Source organism: Primulina tabacum, chromosome 14, assembly GCF_025594145.1.
Source record: "Primulina tabacum isolate GXHZ01 chromosome 14, ASM2559414v2, whole genome shotgun sequence".
Classification (NCBI taxonomy): Eukaryota; Viridiplantae; Streptophyta; class Magnoliopsida; order Lamiales; family Gesneriaceae; genus Primulina; species Primulina tabacum.
In genome coordinates, this window is record NC_134563.1 from 36,218,084 (window position 1) to 36,234,536 (window position 16,453).

The 16,453-nt window shown below is 36.4% G+C and overlaps 4 protein-coding genes across 6 annotated transcripts; 2 read left to right on the forward strand and 2 right to left on the reverse strand.

Moving 5' to 3' along the window:
* Nucleotides 1–89: 89 nt before the first annotated feature.
* On the reverse strand, nt 90–851 carry LOC142523999 (uncharacterized protein At4g02000-like). The gene has a single exon (XM_075627724.1). The coding sequence runs from the start codon at nt 849–851 to the stop codon at nt 90–92; it is 762 nt and encodes a 253-aa protein (XP_075483839.1).
* Nucleotides 852–1,390: 539 nt separating this feature from the next.
* LOC142524216 (uncharacterized) lies at nt 1,391–3,169 on the forward strand. Its single transcript, XM_075628092.1, has one exon. The coding sequence runs from the start codon at nt 1,504–1,506 to the stop codon at nt 2,929–2,931; it is 1,428 nt and encodes a 475-aa protein (XP_075484207.1). The 5' UTR covers nt 1,391–1,503; the 3' UTR covers nt 2,932–3,169.
* Nucleotides 3,170–3,707: 538 nt separating this feature from the next.
* On the reverse strand, nt 3,708–8,771 carry LOC142524063 (uncharacterized). 2 transcript variants are annotated; one of them, XM_075627800.1, is made up of 12 exons: nt 8,315–8,769; nt 7,926–8,145; nt 7,640–7,840; nt 7,433–7,503; nt 7,006–7,168; nt 5,807–6,400; nt 5,274–5,654; nt 5,088–5,163; nt 4,941–5,004; nt 4,375–4,510; nt 4,144–4,257; nt 3,708–4,051 (listed from the first exon to the last, which is right to left on the reverse strand). In XM_075627800.1, exons 1-12 carry the CDS (start codon nt 8,422–8,424, stop codon nt 3,986–3,988), a joined length of 2,196 nt encoding a protein of 731 aa, XP_075483915.1. In that variant the 5' UTR covers nt 8,425–8,769; the 3' UTR covers nt 3,708–3,985. The 2 variants fall into 2 exon arrangements, 1 of the variants encoding a protein (XP_075483915.1); XR_012814819.1 differs by lacking the exons at nt 3,708–4,051; nt 4,144–4,257 and having other exon boundaries at nt 4,883–5,004; nt 8,315–8,771.
* Nucleotides 8,772–12,432: 3,661 nt separating this feature from the next.
* Nucleotides 12,433–15,735, forward strand: LOC142524064 (rop guanine nucleotide exchange factor 1-like). 2 transcript variants are annotated; one of them, XM_075627801.1, is made up of 5 exons: nt 12,433–13,025; nt 13,716–13,832; nt 13,917–14,455; nt 14,715–15,062; nt 15,412–15,735. In XM_075627801.1, the coding sequence occupies exons 1-5, from the start codon at nt 12,719–12,721 to the stop codon at nt 15,724–15,726; spliced, it is 1,626 nt and encodes a 541-aa protein (XP_075483916.1). In that variant the 5' UTR covers nt 12,433–12,718; the 3' UTR covers nt 15,727–15,735. The 2 variants fall into 2 exon arrangements, with proteins under 2 accessions (XP_075483916.1, XP_075483917.1); XM_075627802.1 differs by lacking the exon at nt 12,433–13,025 and adding an exon at nt 13,363–13,591.
* The last annotated feature ends 718 nt before the right edge of the window (nt 15,736–16,453 follow it).

Sequence of the window (16,453 nt, forward strand, 5' to 3'; positions counted from 1 at the left end):
GACTTGACCATTTCCGGCTGATCTGGACTATTGTCATGGTCTGGAGATGGCGCACTGAAAGAATCACTGCTAAGATTTTTGCGAGGATTCTAGACAATAGGGCTTCGAACGCCTGCTGAAGATTGGGCACGTAGCCAGTTGCCATACTTATCTGATTGCCCTTCATTGCTCTTTGAATCACAATTCCTTTGGGCGTGCCCTATAATCCCGCAACTGAAGCAAAAATTGGGAAGCCGTTCATATAAGAGTACAATACAGACCGCTTCTGACTTCTCTTCGGTTTGCACCCAAATTCCTTGCTTGAGAGGCTTAGTAATATCGAGCATCACTCTAACTCGTGCAAAGCGCCCTATACAATTCCCATCGTCTCCTGCTTCGATATCAAGAACCTGACCTATTTTGGAACCAATATTTCTCAAAATGGTCGATTGCATAAAAACTATCGGGATATTATAGCATTGAACCCATATAGGCATTTCATCGAACACTAGGTCTGCTGGTTTTTGTAGACCCTGGGGAGCTTTAAAAACCACCAAATCCTTGAAGAACGTCCAAGGGCCATCCATAAGTACGTGTCGTCTATCAATCACTGAGTGAAAGTCAAGTAAGAAAGTATTTTCACCCACCACCTCAATATTTACAGGTTTCTTGGCTTGTAGAATTCGAGGCATATGAGTTCTGAAAGTGTCTCGATTTACTGCTTTGGATGAAAGAACTTTGCCCACGAGACATGAATCTAATCGTTGAAGGCCCTGTGAAGTAAGATCTGCTGAAATAATGACCACTCCATCTTTATTGCTTGAAGAAAGTTTTAGGGCATTCACTCGCCTAACTATTTCCTCTGAATCCATAGAACACCCTGGTGAATAGAAACCATGAAAAACTCTATCCCAAGATAGAAGAGCTCCTCACATCGCCACCGAGAGGAAACGAGAGAGAGAATTTTACTAAACTTTTGATTGTTTGTTCTACTTCATGTGTTTATTTTTTCGAAAATGGAGAATCTGTATTTTAATGATTTCATTCTGCAAATCAAAATATTAAAGTTTGATGTCGCCAATATATTATGTTAAAAGGTGCATAAAAATTAATATTTTTTCATGAATGATGCAAATAAGAAATCTGTCTTACAAAATACGATCCGTGAGACCGTCACACATAAGTTTTTGCCTAATTTGGGAATGGAATTATATTAATATATACCGATATTTATGTTATCAAACATATTAGAAATACATTATCAACTCAATAAAATTATTATAATTACTTATAATATAATAACAATCAATAAATATTTATGTTTAATAACTAGTCTACATTCTGTGTATAACAGAGTTTCAATTAGTCAATCAAGTCAAAAGTATAACCGCGGCCCGTGGGCTAATCGACCCGTCTGCGAGAGTGGAGAACCCGACCCGACGCCATTCCGAATTTGGAGTAGTAAACCTGTTGCAAAGCCCTAAATGAACTAGTTCCTGTAAACTCGAAATCACCGGTGTGAGAATGGGGAAAATCCCACCTGGTTTTAGAAGAGCGGCGGCGGCCGGATCCTTACAGGCAGCTCTCTTCAAACCTTCGACTTCTTCCGCTTCTGCTCTTCAAGAGCAAATTCCATCTCCACTTACTCGACAATCCCAGAAGAAATCTCCCAAGAAAGTACCCACCAAAGTTATCGCTCCAACAACGAAATCGAACATCCCGCCAATCATTTTCAACTCCCCGAATCTCTCAGACGCGAAAGCCCTTTTCAATTCTTACATTTCTTCTAATAGAAACACCCCTACAGATCCCAGTTTCTACAATTATATTCTGCAGTCGTATTCTTCAATTTCATCTCCCCAAAATGCAATCTTTTTCCTCAATCACATGATTAAGACACACCCGACCTTCTCCGCCAACCGCTTCACGTATCATGTACTCCTCACGCAGTCTTGTGCGGCGCCTGATGAGACTTCTCTCGCCAATGTACACCATGCCCTCAACCTTATGAAAAACAATGGTTTTCCACCCAGTCAGGTGACGACAGATGTTGCAGTGAGGACACTTTGCGGTTGTGGAAGAGAAGAGCATGCTATTGAACTGGTTAAGGATCTTTCGTCCCATAATGTGCTGCCTGATACCTATACTTACAATTTTCTGGTGAGGCATCTGGTCAAGAATAGGTCTTTAAGTACTGTGAATTGCTTTATAAACGATATGAGGGAGGGGTTTGGTATCAAGCCGGACCTGGTCACGTATACTATCATGATTGATAATGTTTGTAACTCCAAGAATTTACGTGAGGCGTTGCGGTTACTTGGAGTGTTGAGTGAGGAAGGTTATAAGCCTGATTGCTATGTTTACAATACTATAATGAAGGGTTATTGCATGTTGAGTCAAGGGGGTGAAGTGATGGGAGTTTATAAAAAAATGCAGGAGGAAGGGGTCATACCGGATCGCTGTACTTACAATACTCTGATCTATGGATTGTCTAAGACGGGTGGGGTTAAAGAGGCAAGGAAGTTCTTGGGAGTTATGGCTGAAATGGGTCATTTTCCCGATGAAGTTACTTATACATCCTTGATGAATGGGATGTTTCGGCAAGGAGATGCATTAGGAGCATTGGCATTGTTGGAGGAGATGGAAACCAAGGGGTGTATCCCAAATTCATGTACGTATAATACCTTGCTTCACGGGCTGTGTAAGGCAAGGCTGTTGGATAAAGGGGTTGAATTGTATGGGATGATGAAGAAGGGTGATATAAAGCTGGAAACTGGGTGTTACGGTGCATTTTTGAAGGCTTTGTGTAGGAGTGGACGAGTGGCTGAAGCATATGAAGTATTTGATTATGCTGTTGAGAGCAAGAGCTTGAAGGACTTTACTGCTTATTCGACCTTGGAGAGTAGTCTCAAGTGGTTGAGGAAAGCTAGAGAGCAGGGCCTTGCCGTTTGACATGAAAATAGCTCTGCAGACCTTTTATCTTATTTTTGCCTGAATTTCTGAGAATAGTTTTCATTTTATCTCATTGTAGCCCCTGTAATTATTGTCAATTGCCAAAACTAAAAGAGTTGGTAAAATTTAAGTACTTATATAAATGGGGAATGCGGTGGGAATTGTCCTGTCATTCCATTGTTCTTGTATTTGTCTCATAGGACATAATCTGATTTATCTTACTTACTTTTGATTTCAATGTCGATTTGTGTGTGTGTGTGTGTGAAAGGATTCTCATATGAGTTAATGATAAGTTGTGGATATTAATAAGTTATCTTTGTACTGCCAAACACACCTACTCAAAAAATATATCAAAAATATATTTAGTGTTAAACTGACAGTTTTAAATTGTTCTGTTGATATAACAAATTTGTTTTATGCATATATGTTTGTAATTTTGATGAAAAGAGTGCGAACTGGATCAAATGCTATAAAAAGTTTACAAAATTTTCATGTTATATTCCTTCTTCAAAGATTTCAGCCATGCGTAACACTAAAATTTAGTATATTAATTAACTAAAAAGTTCATTAAAATTTTAAGGTATTAATGGCGTAACGTTAAAAATGTTCAATAAAAACGTGATAATTATATCACAATATATTTTATCCATGATGTAGCAAGTGGTTGTCTTGTGCTTCACATTGCGCTTACCGCTTTCATATGCAATATCTGCATTTAATTTGTAGATAGATACTTCTACATTAGTGTGTAAAGTAGCCAATGAGTATGCATCAAGTAACAAAGAAAAATCCAACATAAATAGCACGAGTACATGGCCATTTTAAAAATATCCATGCATCATAATTCATAGGTATAGCTTGTATGCAATTTTTAGGGTGTGTTTGTTGAGTTCTGAAGCAAATGATCTTTCGCTTTCCAGTTGGAAGAAATTCTATTGTGTAATATAAGTCTCAATTTGCTTTAGTTCATCCCTGTGATGTTGGCCATTTGTTTAGCACAGAGTTTCCCTTCCATGTAAAGAGTCATCTATCTTGTATCGATTCTGGGCATAATCTAGTCAATCCAGGGTGCATCCAACATCTTTGCCATAAAAGCATACCTGTCTGCAGCTTCATCGATCTGACATACAAAGTAGCTTAAAAATCAGTCATAAAAAATCAGCGCCATTCTGACACAAGGAATGAAAGAATACATTGCTAGTATACGTGTACCATTTTCTGCGTTGGTCGCCCTGCTCCATGCCCAGCTTTACATTCTATGCGTCCCACAATTGGGTTGGTTTGAGGACTTCTTTCCCTACTTGTGCATAGGACATACTGCATGGTCTGTAAAACAAACAAATGAATGAAGATTAGATGAAATGACCCACAAATGGAACAAACAATGACGTAGGGGAAACTGACAGAATAAAGAAACTTAGAACTCAATGATCGAAGACGCACAGCTAATAACTTCAATGAATGTAATGGGACAACACGATCATCGTGGTCAGCTGTCAATAACATGGTTGATGGATACTGAATGACCTTATAAAAAGGTTTATCCCATGGTCTCCTAACATTATGCAGGGGAGAGTACCTGAAAAAACGTATAAAGACATCAAAAAATAATATCAAACAAAACGAGATTCTGCTATCTTGTGGAGAGGCGGCTGTGAAACGTGAGACAAAATTCGCAGAACTAAAATTTTATCTAGCACTCTCAAACTGGAAATGAAGACAACAACATTTCTTCCATTTAAACCATATTTATTTCTCAAATGAACTAATTAGTAGGCCAAGGTTTGCAATGATTTACAACAGGTTCATTTTTATTACAGCTCATCAGCAACTGACGGTTGGATGACACTACTATAAACAAATTGTAAATTGTCCAAAGCCAACAAGGAAATGTTACATCGGAAACCTTCACACACACGATCATTGCAAAGAGCAAGTTTGTACAACTTGCCTAATTTAGGCTAGTTGTACAGTGGGCAGAAAGTTCTGATGAAGGTAAAATAGCTCACTTGATTAACCAATTGAACTCTTCCTCGTTATCTGAGCAGCCAAAGTCTGAGGTCCAAGCATGGCCTGGTATAAGAGTAAATAAAACAACGCTCAAATCTAATTAAAGTTTCGTAAATAACAGCCTCCTTTATCAAGCTTGTTCTCACCGATGGTGAACTTGTGAAATCTTAGCATGTCCATAACACCAACATGAGCAAGAGCACATTGAAAAAGATCAGGCCTCTGCAAACACAACATTTGAATTTTGAACTGAAGAAATGAGATTAAAATGTATAAAAGATAAAATTATATCAATTAAAAAAGACCAGAAAAAAACACCATGGGAAGTAGACCTGATTAATACATGCCCCGATAAGAAGTCCGCCATTGCTTCCACCTTCAATACACAACTTCTTAGGCTGGGTGTAACCACCAGACACAAGATACTCAGCAGCTGATATGAAGTCGTCAAAGCAATTATGCTTCTTTGCAAGGGCACCAGCTTTATGCCATTCTTCTCCATATTCTCCCCCTCCACGAATGTTTGCGATGCAAAAGACAACATTGAAGTGCTTTGCAATCAAAATACGACTAACAGTAAAATATGGTGTAATGCTGACATTAAATCCACCATATCCGAACAGCAAACATGGATGAGATCCGTCCAGGCAAATACCCTTTCTAGCCACTATGGACATTGGAATCCTAGTACCGTCTTTACTAGGCACGAAAACCTGTCAAAGGAACACCCAATGAACTGAAGAAATAAAATAAAATAAAATACCAAATAAGGTAAGCCTAAAATCCGAGACTTCGGACAATGCTTATGCGAAGCCACCATAATATGTTTCTGGATTGAACTCCAACTATTCATTATCTTATTTACCTGATGGACTTCAAACTCATTCTTGTTAAAGCCGGGAACAACAATTTCTCGGAAGATTCTTAGTTGTGGAACCTCAAGTTCTAGATTGCACACATATATGATGTTTGGGACAAGGAAGCTTGTAAATCCAATGAAGACAATGGAGTCCTTGCGTCGACAAGAAATCTGAGATACTGATCCAATATCAAGTGGTAAATGGCACAAAAGGGCGCCTGTTTGCAAATCCCTTAAGTGCAACACATTTTTCACATCACTCAGATAGTTCGCTAATATTTGATTTCCATTCACAGCTACTGCAGATTCAAGAACATCTGTTTTATTTTCTTCAAGTATTTCCACCCAAGAAGTGGGCTCTTTCAGATCAACTCTGACTAGCTTGCTTCTAGGAGCATCCTTATTACAAAGGAAAGTGAAAATTGAATCATCATTTGCAACGTATTGGTAAGAGGCATCAAAATTATCTACAAGCTTTACAAAAGGAAGCAGTTCCTTTTTCCCTTGGCAGCCTTCAAGCCCATTTGGGAGCATTGTTATGTCACAGTAATAAATCTTGTTGACCGGATCACAATTTTCATAAGTATATAACAGAATATACTGCACATTCCAAAAAAAAAGGAGTTAATTAAAATAGAAGAAAAATAACAATAATAAAAACAACACTATGAATGTACCACAGTAACACTTTTTACAGTTTCAACTGGTCAACTAGAAAAGACACAGAAGGAACATATTTCCTTCATGCCTAGTATCAGATTTAAATAATACTGAGTCATAAGACCAACAACAGATTCACTGCAGAACCATCACCTGATTCAACTTGTCTTTGGTGTTTATTCATTACCGTCAAGAGGTTTCTCTAAAGCTGGACTTCAAGTTTAAGTTTTGAGACAAGAATTCCTTTACTTAGAATAAGTTCACGAAAATGTGCACATGTAGCAAACTTATTTTGCTGAAACTATAAACTTGTACATAGAAGAGACAGCATACATATTTTGACCTCTGGGAAGTCTCAATTTGTTTTTCTTTTTTGAATGAAAATGTTGCTGCAGCAATCACTATCTTGGAACCATGTTTCTATGAGTATCCACAAACCATATAATTACACACACAAATACCGCTGCTGCGGTACTAATTAACAGTGGTATTAACCAATTCACAGCCGTAAAATAATTGTGTTTAACGCAGTGAAATTTTTACACCTTTCCATCTTCTGTCACTGAGGCCAAACGAGTATGTTTGGGATTGTCAGGATCATTCCAACACAAGATATCCTCAGACTGATCGGTGCCCAAAAGATGATAATATAACTCATGGTGTAGATTGACATTGGTCTCAGTTCCAGCATCAAACTTCTCTCCATCACTTCAACACAAACCATTTACAGTTAATATAACAATAAAAGGCAGGCAGATTAACCTTCAATGCAGTAGAATATGTCACATCCATTTCAAAATGCACGACTCGTGAAATTCGATATGTTCTCCATCTTAACTTGACAAAGTCAATTTATAGACCTTGTAACTATATGAACTTTTTTTCATCCGTCAGATTCTAATTTTCGTTTGCAAACACAACAAATAATCCAATAATAGTTGGATAAAATTTGCTGATGGAATTAGCACTTACCTAGGAGCTGGATAACGGCTGTAGAAAAAACCCTTGTTATCATGTGTCCAGCATATAGTGGAAAACTTAACCTGTTCAAACAAATATTACATCATGCTCGTTTCATTAAGAAAAAAAACTGTATGGATCTAATATCATAAATCGAACGTATTCAATCAAAGCTTTCCCCAGAGTCCATAACATGCATATTAAAATTGTAAATTTTACCCAAGAAATAGTATCAGGTTCAGTAGTTTTATCCTCAATCTGCATAACTTTAATGGTGACCCAATCACTTCCACTTGAACTAGTGCCGTAAGCCAAGTGCTTAGCATCCTCACTAACTGAGAAAATACTTAGTGACACAGTTCCATCTTCACTCAATGTGTTTGGATCAAGTAAAGTCTCAGAATTTCCATCCAAACTATCCTAGAACAACACCAGAGCAAAATGCAAACCAAGTCAACCAATAATCAAAACTATTGAAAGTTGATTTTTTTTTTTAATCAAGAACCTGAACGTAAAGGACATTTTGCGGCTGAAGCCCAGTGTTGTGGAAGTAAAAGTACTTGTCGCCTGCCCTAAATGGGGTATCATACTTGGGGAAATCATATAGCTTCGTAAGATTTTCGTGAAGCTTCTCCCTAGTATCGCATGTTTTAAGCACAGAGTCTGTCAAAATCATCTGGTTTCCAACAAACTCTTTGGTCTCCTCTGAATCAGGATCCTCAAGCCTAACCATGCCAATCACAATTTATCAAGAAAATACTCGTTAATAAAAAAAAGGGAAAACTCTCAAAAGATTTGCACGACGTTCAGCTTCAACAATCCGAAGCAGTACATACTCAAATTTTCCACAGACAAAATCAAAACATAATCAAACTCAAAACTACATGAAGTTACCATCGATAAGGATCAGGGACCATAACACCGTGATAATCATCAACCACGGCCTCATCTCGACGAGCAGTAGGGTAAAGAAGAGGCTCGTCAAAGGTGGAGAGCGATCCCATTGCAAGACCCGTGAACAGAGAATGCTGGAAAAAGCTAAAGTTTTCAGCCACAGGGAATCTTGTGTTAGTAAAATCTCCCCAATTCCAATCGTCGGTAGATATGCATCTGCGAAGAGAGCACGAAGCCTCGATAGCGTATAAATATTAGACGGCGGGTGAATGGGAAAGAGTTGAAGTGAAATGCAGAAAATGGCGCCTGCATGGCGAGTGCATGTGAACATTTTTTCACGATTTAGCTTATACAAAGTAGGCGAATCCCGATGAATGTGATAGTTGGACTGAATTTCAGGTTGAATTGTGGGGAAAATGTTGCCATTTGTGGGGATTGTGTCGCCATGGTTTGCGAAAAGGGGATCTTGTCCCCCTTTTTCGTATATTATCAGATTCCTCTTCACCTTCAACCGAAAAGACTTAATTGTCCTTGCTCTTTTTTTTTTAATGAAAAAAATAATATTTTGTTACAATTTTTTTTATTTGTTTACATTAATTAATTATTGTAAATTATACAAGATTAAATTTTCATATTATTTCAAATTTAATCGATGAAATCAAATATATTATTATTACTTATTCAACATTATTTGATATTCTTCTCGAATATTACAATAATCATAATATTATTTATTTACAGCGTAAACGGATTTGTCTCTTTTAAATACTGAAGGAGAGACATAAAATTAATATGTTACATGCTCAATGAATATGTCTGCCTATAGTATTAACATATTTTCGAATTGAATCTTAACCAAAATCAACGAATGTTCTTTTTTTTTTTCCCAAATAAATCAATCGAAAAATGTTCCAATTTTAAGGTCGTCGGACCAGACCACTTCATCATAAAAAATAAGCGGGTTGAATAATTATTTTAGTAGCCCGTTTGAAGGTGGGACCAGCCTGTTGGGCCGTGTGGTGGTGTCGGCCTGACATTTTTTTTATTATGTTATTTCAATGAGTTTTGTATGGTTTATGAGATTTGAAATAGTTTATGAGATTTTGAAATTTTATCATTTATATATTTATTATATTAGATGAAATTTGAAATATTTATATATTATCATAAAAATTCTCATAAGATGGTCTCACACGTTAAATTTATAATAACGATATTCGATCCGACTCTACTCATGAAAAATATTATTTTTTATTTCAAAAATAGTATTTTTCATTATAAATATATATCAAATCGACCAGTCTCGCTGATACATATCTTTGAGATCGTATCACATAATATCTGCTCATTATATTATATTATTTACAATGAATTATGTTTGATTATCAGTGAATGAATTCTGAAATATTTACTATTATTTATAATAATTTATGTATGATTTTTTTAAAATATTTTTTATGCAATTTTTTTAATTTTTTTTTACAGATTGACACGTTCACAACCCGCAGCGAATCGTCCCGTCCTGGTGGGGGCAGACCAACCGGTTTGACAGCTCCATGTAGTTGTCATGAAACCAACCAAATTGATAAATATCGTAATTTATCGGAATTGCATATTAATTAAAATACATGGAGCGCAGTAAAGCTTTTCTTTATTTTAATTTTATAATATTAAAGTAATAATAATGATTTTACGTAAGAACCTAATTAAATACGAGTATTCACACTCATTAATTACTATAATAAATAATCAAAAAGCTACGTTTTTTTTATACAATAATAATTGGAGCATTCTCGTAGTTCAAGCGTCGGCAGTAGTATTTCTAGTGCCGCCGAGTCAAAATCTATCCTGTGTTAGATCGGAATAAGCAAAATCAAGTTTGCAAAATTAAAGCATTATTATATTCATTCTAAAGTTTTCTCGTTAGCTAGTCCATCAATTTACAAGAAATTGAAACGATATCTAGTTAAAATTTTGAAAATAACCTTATCAATCATTAGAATTTATGTTCGGTGTAATAATTGTCCATGTCATGCAGAACAATTGCCTGGGCTATGCAAAACAATTGAGTTGTTGTGTAGTTTTAAATAATTTGGTAAAACGGCAAGCGTTCGATCCTACCACTGTTATCAGAGTCAAGGTCACGTGTTCTTTTTTCATTGATTGCAATTAGTGCAATTATTAGGAGAGAAATTGTTGAGTACAATTATTATTATCTATGCTGGGTAGAACAATCGAAACGTGATGTTTGAGCTGCTGTTCAGAGTTACAATGTAACCACCAACTATAGTTTTGGGTAAAGCGAAAATGCTCGATCCTGCAACTTTCTTATAATTTTGAGATCATCAAATAATCTCATACATCGCGAAAATTAGCAGATGTTTGGGGAAAAAAATCATAGGATTAAGAACCACAAGAGAAGCTAAAAAACAGGAAAACTCGTATGTAAGCTCATTCTTAAAATTTTAGTTTAGAAAATGAATTCGCCTGAACTGCTTTCTCTTGTTTAACAAATACATAGAACATTTTTTTTTTTTAAAAAAAGATCGAAATATAAAAAAGCGAGTGCCTATTTACAATATATTATATTAATATTAATAACAAAAAATATTACATTATTTTTCGCCCCTACAAAGATAGGCTCATTTATTTCTGGGACACACATTATATTAGAACCATAAATATATGTATCAGACAAATAATAGAATGTATTATTGTCGGAAAATATAAATATTGGTGTTCCAGTAAGCTTCACATTATTATATATATAGCAATTCATCAACGTAACAACTACTATAATTTATAACATTGCAGTACAAAATCGAATGCGGGGGACTAAAAATTCATGAGCCAATTTATTGAAATGGTCTGCCCTCATTTACTTCGCAGCCAACGTCTTTTCTCCGAGGATTTGGCAATTTAGACGAGGATGAATGACTTAATTGTCGTTAAAAAAAAATTAGTCATAATATATTTTTTTTTATAAAAATATATATTTTATTTTAAGAAAATTCTAAATATAATTTTCTGTTTTTATTTTGAGTCGTTGGATACGATTCCAATCCATATGAAGGGTGAATTTAATTGTCATGAGAAATTAGTAAAATCATCTTGAAAGTTGACTATAAATATAGATTTTGATAGTCTAATTAATCAAAATTTAGTCTTATTTCAACATCATTTTTTAAATCTTTATTTTTTTTTCATTATTCCGGGAGGTAACATGTTGCAGACATTGCAAACAAAAGTTTGATATTACTAAGATTTTGATTAAAAACAAAACCTAAAATGAACGGATTTAGAGAGTGACTTTTTATAATTTTTCCTATTGTTTCATGACTTAGGGCAATAAAGTGGGGATTTGACTCGTCGATTTGAAAAGTTAACAAAGAATTAATATTATAAATAAAAAAAAAGCAAAAACTTGTATGAGACGGTCTAATATGTTGTATTTTGTGAGACAGATATCTTATTTGGGTCATTCATAAAAAAAGTATTACATTTTATGTTAAGAGTATTCTTTTTTATTGTGAATATCGGTAAGATTGACCCGTCTGATCACAGATAAATATTCGTAAGATCGTCTCAACAAGAGATCTCCTCCAAACAAAATCCATGGTTGAATTTATAAGGAAATTATTTAAATACCCTGCATTAAAAAAATAACATTAATTCTAAGCATACAGATATTATGTCAAATCATATGATTTTCAAAATAAGGCTAATTACTGTAACATTCAAATCTTCCAGTGATCCCCTCATTCAGACTTCAGCTATCACTTCCTCCCCGATGATATGCCAAAATTTCTGATAAAACAGTACCGTTAGACCATCGGAACCTGGTGACTTGTCCAGCCATATCAAATGTTGCTGGCTTCATCTCAGTATCTGTAAATGGGGCGTCGAATATAGAGTTCATCGTGTGATAACCACAGTTTCTGTTCAATCCATAAATCAATTAGTGTGTTATCTTTATAAATATTGAGTATCTGTCAAGCAAATTTTTTTCCGCGCAAGAAAGGTGTTGGAGCTGCGGAGAACAAAGGCGGCCACCACCATGTGAAGGTGGGGCCTCCTCCGACCCTTTGGACGACCCCCAGACTTTTATTAGACCGTTCACTGTAGCAGCAAAACACACAAACACGACTTTCAATGAGCCATAATACTTCACTCCACGGACGGACCACACCTTTATTTACCATTCTGCTCTCTTTATTTTCTCACTTTTCCTCAGTCTTCACTCTCAAATCATAGACATACACTATTGCTTTCCAGTTTCCATCATGCCACTTTGTTAACGTTTGGATTGTGACGTTGAAGCAGTGGATTTGGCAAAAGGTGGGTGGTTTTAGCACAAGTTTCTTCGATTAATTCAATCGGACGATCATAGCCGTCAATTGTGGGATGGAGAAGAATGAAGTTTCGCAGTCGGAAGATGAATTTGAGGATTTGCAATCTCGCCGATTTGAAGGCAGTTACAGCTTGAGCGCTGACGTCAGCGAGTCGGAGAGTTCGACTTCGAGCGCGTGTACGTTTTCTTCACGTAATCAGCTGGCTTCGGTCTCGACGACGTCGTCTCCTGTGTATTTGGCTCCGAATTCGCATTGTTTGCCACCGCCTCCGATCATGTTGCCCGTTGTTGGAGATAGACACGTCATCATCTCGCCGGAGAAACCTGATAGGAGTAAAATCGAGCAGCCTGAATTGTCTGGTGAGTTTCCTTGTTAGCACATCAAAACTTTGGTTTGTCATTTATAAATGAGGACCAATTTGAGTTTCTAGATTAAATATAGATTTGGACTTCGATTTAATTTAGTTTATTTTTTCTTGTTCGATAGTAAAGTTAACGAAATTCCCAGAAAATGCAATCTTGATGCATAGCTACGATCTTTCCGCTCAACCGGTGAATCCGGGGCTTAACTATTATGCAAATTGCCGATTTCTTATATTTGTATCTCGGGATTATCAAACTTTTCTGGATGTTTTTTTGGCTGTCTTGAGTAAATATTGTTTGATTTAAAATAACTAAGTACGACATCCATAAAAGAAAGGACCACATATACATGACATATTTATGCAAGCCACCTCAAAATGGCAAGGCAAAACAATAATTGCAATTTTGCTTGCATTTGCAACTCACTGTGGTAAAAATATCTTGGTGCTAAAGCGCAGTAATTTTTATTTTTGGTAAAATTATTAACCATGAGTTCATTTTGGCATTGGAAAGGACCGTCAAATGTGTTGGCCATTCAGCCAAGGGATCAATCAAACTTGGAGGTCTTAGATTTGTGATTTTCCAAAATACGGAATTAGCGGAGCCATTATTTATTTTAACTTTGGTTTTTTAACGATTTTATGGTGCATTTTATTCTTTCTGATTGGACGTTGCTTATGATGACAGAAGCTGAATTAATGAAGGAAAGATTTGCCAAGTTGTTGCTGGGAGAGGATATGTCAGGGGGAGGGAAGGGTGTCAGCACTGCCCTGGCAATCTCCAATGCAATAACTAATCTTGCTGGTTTGTGTTCTTCGTAGGCTCTTTTTGTTTTTTGTTTTTAGGTCCTCGCTCATGAGGTCAAATAACTTCACTATATATTAACAGCTAGTGTTTTTGGAGAGCTCTGGAAGTTGGAGCCGTTATCCCCGCAGAAAAAATCAATGTGGCGACGTGAAATGGACTGGCTTTTATATGTGAGTTATTCTATTGTAGAGCTCATCCCATCAGTTCAAGAATTTCCTGGAGGTGGGACCTTTGAGGTTATGGTGACTCAACAACGATCGGACTTGTATGTGAATCTTCCAGCACTTAAGAAGCTAGATGTAATGCTTATCAACATTTTGGATGGGTTTGATGTCAATGAATTTTACTATGTTGATCGAGGGATTGTTGTTGCTGATGGGGATCATGCGGAAGCATATCCAGGTTCAACATCTTCACAGAGACCTTCTACTGCCCTTGAAGAAAAGTGGTGGTTGCCATTCCCGAAGGTTCCATCTAAAGGGTTGTCTGAGGGATCAAGAAAGCTACTCCAACACTGTAAGGAATGCACACAGCAAATTTTTAAAGCTGCTGTGGGTATTAATAGTAGCGTTCTTTCAGAGATGGAAGCGCCTCAAACTTACTTGGAGGGCTTGCCTAAGGTAAGTTACATTTTGATAATTAAATTTCTATTTTGAAAAATGAATCATTCTTTTATGGACGTTTGGAGTTTTTTGTTCATATCTTTCTTATACTGAGATACTGTTGCATTGCATTACCTTGTTAACTAAAGAACTTCCTATTTATGTAATTGACATGTTCTGTTGCTTTCGCGTGATGAAAAAGAAATGATATGTTCTTCCTTTCATCTGTTAATTGGAGCTTTTTCTTGTGTATATCATAATGTTTGTGTTCTTTCAGAGTGAGAAGGCTTGTTTAGGAGAAGTCCTCTACCATTTTATAACCTCCGATCAGTTCTCTCCTGATTGTCTTCTTGATTTCCTGGACCTTTCATCCGAGTACAGTACTCTGGAAATAGTGAACAGGATTGAGAGTTCTGTACACTTTTGGAGATTGAAATCTCAAAAGAAGAAACTGAATCGTTCAAAGACAGGCTTGTTATGGGGTAGCACGGTAAAGGGCCTTGTTGATACAGAAAAGAGTAAAACCTATGCACAGCGAGCAGATGCTCTTCTCAAGAACTTGAAGTTGCACTTTCCTGGCCTTCCTCAAACTGTTTTGGACATGAACAAGATTCAGTATAACAAGGTACGGTTTTTATGTTCATGCTATAATATTTTATAAAATCATGATGGCCGTCTGTGTTCGGAGTGACCAATTTGAAGTTAAGATCCCATACATATTGGTGCTAACTGTGGTTTGAAAAATATTCTACCTGATTTATCAACAGTTTTCTAGCATTCTCCTAAAACTTACAGCCTAACTGGTGTCATTTATAAGCCTCATCAAAATACAACCGTACAATGTCTGAAGAAAAACTATAAGCATACTACACACTTCATTTTTTAACATAGATTTGGCTGATTTATGTCTGATTTTAATTATATGTTTGCAATAGCTACCCTCTGACCAAACTTTCGGTTTCTTTTTCATCCAGGATATCGGACAGTCGATCCTTGAAAGCTATTCTAGGGTGATGGAGAGCCTAGCCTTTAACTTAGTAGCAAGAATTGATGATCTTCTATACGTAGATGATGCCACAAAACAACGTGTGATGGCAGAATCGATATTATTGCACAACCAGAGGGGAATAACCGGTTCTCGTGATCCACACAACCAAATTTCTCCAATGCCATTCATTGAGCAAAGCTCTAGTTCATCATCACAGACAGGATCTCCATGTCGTTTTTTAATGTCAGGGTCTCAGAGGCCGAGGAGATCACGACATGCAAGAAGCCAACCAGGTTTCTAGGTTCAATCGGTCTAAAATTACAAAACCTAACATTTGGAGATTGATAGTTTTAATAAGAAAAAATTGAATTCCTGGAGGTCGAGTTCGAAGTCCTGGATTCTACATGGGATCAGTCACGCCCTTGTGTTGTGCAGAAGCTTTAGAAGTAGCTCTAGCAGAGTTCATAAATAAGTAGGTGCAATAATTTGGTGTGCCATTTTTTTTATCTTATTCGAGGTAGAATTGTGTCGAGACCAGAGCTCAAGACTGAAGTCCCACACAACACAAGGAATTACTATTAGTTTCTTGTTTCCCAGACTCACTATTAATTTTGGAAATCTGAGCCAGATTATATGTAAAGAGACCTTGCTTATTATCGATATTTACTGTTATCAAAATAGTTGAATTGCATTATTTGAAGATTCCTGAGGCATGGTCGCACCAATGTCGTCGACTTCTTGGCATTTGAAAGTGAACTCGGAGTAGAAATCATGTCCAGAAACTTATTCAATACAAGTTGGATATCACACATTGCGTCTTGCAAGTTTTTATCCCAAAAAATGGGTAAGCAGTGATTTCACTCCAAAAGTGTTGGAGCCATTTGATAAGGAAAGTTGTGGGACTCTGTATAGTTAGTACAAATAGGATGATGTTAGATAGAAGTAGGGTTTGAACTTGAAAGTAAAATTGATAACATAACACAAGAATAGCCGCATGGGCGGATACCAGCAAACAAAACCACCCACGA

What these genes read in the sequence shown, in the direction of transcription:
- LOC142524064 (XM_075627801.1), top strand. Translation starts at nt 12,719, where the DNA reads ATGGAGAAGAATGAAGTTTCGCAGTCGGAAGATGAATTTGAGGATTTG. An exon ending in TGCAATAACTAATCTTGCTG is followed by an intron (nt 13,833 to 13,916) that starts GTTTGTGTTCTT and finishes ATATATTAACAG; the next exon opens with CTAGTGTTTTTGGAGAGCTC. An exon ending in ACAAGATTCAGTATAACAAG is followed by an intron (nt 15,063 to 15,411) that starts GTACGGTTTTTA and finishes TTTTTCATCCAG; the next exon opens with GATATCGGACAGTCGATCCT.
- LOC142523999 (XM_075627724.1), bottom strand. Translation starts at nt 851, where the DNA reads ATGGATTCAGAGGAAATAGTTAGGCGAGTGAATGCCCTAAAACTTTCT.
- LOC142524216 (XM_075628092.1), top strand. Translation starts at nt 1,504, where the DNA reads ATGGGGAAAATCCCACCTGGTTTTAGAAGAGCGGCGGCGGCCGGATCC.
- LOC142524063 (XM_075627800.1), bottom strand. Translation starts at nt 8,424, where the DNA reads ATGGGATCGCTCTCCACCTTTGACGAGCCTCTTCTTTACCCTACTGCT. An exon ending in AGCCGTTATCCAGCTCCTAG is followed by an intron (nt 7,169 to 7,432) that starts GTAAGTGCTAAT and finishes TTTGTGTTGAAG; the next exon opens with TGATGGAGAGAAGTTTGATG. An exon ending in ATTCATTGAAGTTATTAGCT is followed by an intron (nt 4,258 to 4,374) that starts GTGCGTCTTCGA and finishes TTTGTTTTACAG; the next exon opens with ACCATGCAGTATGTCCTATG.